This window comes from Dipodomys ordii, unplaced genomic scaffold, assembly GCF_000151885.1.
Source record: "Dipodomys ordii isolate 6190 unplaced genomic scaffold, Dord_2.0 Scaffold28, whole genome shotgun sequence".
Classification (NCBI taxonomy): domain Eukaryota; kingdom Metazoa; phylum Chordata; class Mammalia; order Rodentia; family Heteromyidae; genus Dipodomys; species Dipodomys ordii.
This window is the reverse complement of record NW_012267244.1, coordinates 10,483,827-10,487,662: the sequence shown is the minus strand read 5'-3', so window position 1 is coordinate 10,487,662 and position 3,836 is coordinate 10,483,827. Positions and strand designations below refer to the sequence as shown.

The 3,836-nt window shown below is 39.2% G+C and overlaps 1 protein-coding gene across 1 annotated transcript in view; it reads right to left on the bottom strand.

Annotated features, from left to right (window-relative positions):
* Positions 1-3,836, bottom strand: part of Dmgdh (dimethylglycine dehydrogenase) — a 70,851-nt gene that overhangs the window by 37,846 nt on the left and 29,169 nt on the right. Inside the window, exons 8-10 of the mRNA XM_013015818.1 lie at positions 3,256-3,425; positions 2,511-2,664; positions 475-640 (exon numbers count right to left, since the gene is read on the bottom strand). Coding sequence (XP_012871272.1) covers positions 475-640; positions 2,511-2,664; positions 3,256-3,425 — 490 coding nt within the window. The remainder of the gene's footprint in view (positions 1-474; positions 641-2,510; positions 2,665-3,255; positions 3,426-3,836) is intronic.

Below are 3,836 nucleotides of genomic sequence, written 5' to 3'. Positions count from 1 at the left end.
CAGGAGAGACCATAAGACTCCTATCTCCAATAAACCACCAGAAAACCGGAAGTGGCGCTGTAGCTCAAGTGGTAGAGCGCTATCTCCAATAAACCACCAGAAAACCAGAAGTGGCACTGTAGCTCAAGTGGTAGAGCACTCGCCTTGAGCTGAAGAGCTGAGGGACAGTGCCCAGGCCCAGAGTTCAAGCCCCACGACTGACAAAAAAAAAGGTACATTTTATTTAACTGTGGTCAATTTCAGGTTCCCATGGGCATAGTCAAACTAAGTCATTAAGTCCTTAGATGATTCATTTACTTAACAAAAACTTAAATTTTAAAAATTAGCTTAGGTATTCTTGGTCAGTTGAAGAGGTCTACTCTTCACACAGATATCAGGCAAAAGAATATATTGGATTTGGGTTTTGGTGGGGGGAGGAAGTGTGGTAGGAATGGAAAAGCCAATGGGTCAAAATCCCAGACCTTGTCTATTTACCTTTGGAATGACATTTGCAAAGAGGTGATCCAACAATCTAACGGAGTCTGGGCCTCTGATGTTAAACTTGCCAAATGGTGACAGGTCAATCACTCCTACTTTCTGCATAACTTGTTTATACTCTGAACCCACAGGCTCAAACCAGTTTGTACGACGAAAACTTGGCCTGAAACACAATATTTAGAGTTACAAAACAATAGTCATCCATTGTCCAAAAATGACAGAATAAGGATATTTTAAAGAACTTCACTCAATAAAAAAATCCTTTTAGAAAGAAAAAAAGACATATTTTGTAAATCATCTACACATGTTGGAACTTGACCTTTTAGAGTTACTCATCTATCCCATTTCAGAGTGCATTAAATATTAATTAACTAGAAACTAAAACAGAACTTGAGAATGCTCAGATCTGAAAGAAAATGTAAGGAACAACCCGTCCAGGGGTTTTCAATCCTGGATATATAGATGGGGAGCTTTTTGAAGCTGGGAAGGAAAGAGCTATCTAGTTCAGTGCTTCTCAAACATTAACACAAATACAAATCATTTTCACTTGCTAACATCCAGTACTTGATACCTGGGGGCTGCTTGGTCTGCAGGTTTCTGGCCCTACCAGCAAAGGTACAAGTGAGGATTTGGTCAACATGACCTCTAAGACTTTTCAGTACTTAATACGAGAGCTGAGTTTGGGACAAAGGTCTCCTGACTCATTATTAAAGTCCCTTTCCACTTAACCAAGTGGATTTTTAACATGACATTTTAACTTCAGAGCACGATGCCAAGTCTGGAAAATGAGTTTTTAGTAGTTTAATTATTAAAATGATAGAGGGAACATAATGCAGATATAAACAGCACAAAGTGAAGAAGAGAGCTGGCTTTTATCTAAGTCATTAAGGAAAAGCCAAACCCATATTTGACCACCAAATGATTTGGATCAGTTGTCTACAGAGTCGGAATTTATTCATCAACAGTAGAAACTCCATAATACTTTGTGCCACTTAGATCTGGTCTTAAAATAGATAACAAAACATGAAAAATAAACAAAGCTTGAAAATAAGGTAACTTCCCTTCTAGATTTGCTATTTGATTTCCCTTTGTTATGGATTCTCATGAGAAAATAGATAATCACCATTCATCCTAAGTACAACAATAACATGTGGCACTTTGCAGAAATTCAGAACTAGTTAATATTAATTAATAATAAAAATAATAACTAATTAGTATGTGGCATACTCTATGTTTTAGCTTAAGCTGAACTGCTCAAAAAATGACCTTGTCCCTTAATTGATCAATTGTGCATATAATTTGCCTGACTCAGTATACATACACTATAAAGTAGGTGCACTGAATTATTCCATGATAAAGAACCTAACACACCAGGTCCTTCAATTTGTGGGTATATACTCCAGGATTCCATCAAGTATTCTACACCATGGCAAATCTTAAGAAGCCAATTGAAGCCGGATGCTGGTGGCTCATGCCTGTAATCCTAGCTACTCAGGAGGCTGAGATCTGGGAATCATGGTTCAAAGCCCGCCTGGGCAAAAAAGTCTGTGACACTCTTATCTCCAATAAACCACTCAGAAAACCAGAAGTGGCGCTGTGGCTCAAGTGGTAGAGCGTTAGCCTTGAGCTGTCCCTTGAGCTGAAGAGCTCAGGGACAGCACCCAGGCCCCAGAGTTCAAGCCCCACAACTGACAGAAGAAAAAAAAAGAAAGCCAACTGAAGCCATGTGAGTATATTGATGGGAGTGAAGAAGGTTCCTCTAAGCTTCTGGTGAACAGCAAGTGGAAGAAGTTTCCCAGGGATGGTTACAGGACTTTCAAAGCAAAGGAGTCCTAGATATAGGCCAATGTCTTATTGGCTAAACTAATGCTTCCACTGTCAGAGAATAACTGGAAAAAAATGCACTTTATGCTCCTTAGATTGGGGTGCAGTGTGGGGTAAGAGTGGGCATTGGTAACTCTTTGCTGTTTTCTACTCCAACTCTGTAGTTAATGTCTTAGTCAGAAAGCACAGGCAGGTTGTCATTCTCTTACCTATACTGGGTGTCATGGCCTGGCTTATAAAACCAATGTGGCTGCTCCCAACCTGCATGGAACCCCATAGAACATTTAGCTGACAGGGTTTTGTAGAGCCCGCTGACTCTCTCAGTTGGCCTCCCAGCAAACCGTTCTTCCTTTGGATAACCAACTAAGAAAGGAAAAGCAGTACTTTAACTAGGTTGTACTTAGAAGAGATTTAAACAATGGAAAATGCAGAGCTTAAAATTGAGAAGCAGGCTGGGTAGGGGTGGCTCATACTTAGACTCCTAGTTACCCAGAAGTCTAAGATCTGAGGACTGTAATTCAAAGTCAGTCCAAGGAAGTTCATGAAACTCTTATCTTCAACTAACCACCAAAAACCATAAGTGGAAGTGTGGCTCAAGTGGTAGAAGACTATCTCTGTGTGAAAAAGCTATGGAATAGCACTCAAGCCCTGAGTACCAGCACACACACACACACACACACACACACATTCATATGCTCACAATTTATGGATAAAGCAAGCAAAGTGTCACTTATAGTGGTCATCAAGGGGTAAGGTAATACATATATTTAAATTTTAAAATCAGTGATGCACCCTATATATTAAATATATATAGTCATATATATTATTTGTTGAATCTTAGCAGCACAATGCTTTGTAGAGTTTTTGACCACCCCAACCCTAGAATAAAGAACATTTCAAGTCAGAGGTACTGCCATTCCATTCTTCAAGCTCTTCAGCAGATTAGTACTTCACCAATGTTGTTGAATCCATATGATTCTCTGGCTTTGGCCTCGGTGTACTGAGTTGTTGTCCATTTGCCATAGCGGTTGGGATCCAATTCTATCAGGTCAAAAGAAGGTTCTCCATGCAGGATCCAGTCACTGAGATACCTCCCTATCCCACCAGCATGGATTATGCCATATCTTAAAAATAGAGAGATGGATAGTCTGTTACTAACACATACCATTTTCAAATGATGAAAACATATTCAAATATTGTATAAGGCCTCAAATTTTGAATGGTCTGTGCTATTCAGAACACAGATGTAACATAATCTTTTTATGTTCTACATTTTTTTACTCAAAAACAAATGAGGACTGGGAATGTGGCTTAAAGATGGTAGAATGCTTGCCTAACATTATGAACCCATCCTAGGTTCAATTCCTCAGCACCACATAAACCAAAAAAGCTTTTTCCCTTCCCCTCCTCAAATTATACCAACATCAAATACAGTGAAAGCAGGGATTATACCGTGGGGGAGGGACATACAAAGCAACAAAGAAATAATCTTATAAATGTGTTAGAAACAATCGCATGAAAGAAAAAAAACATTT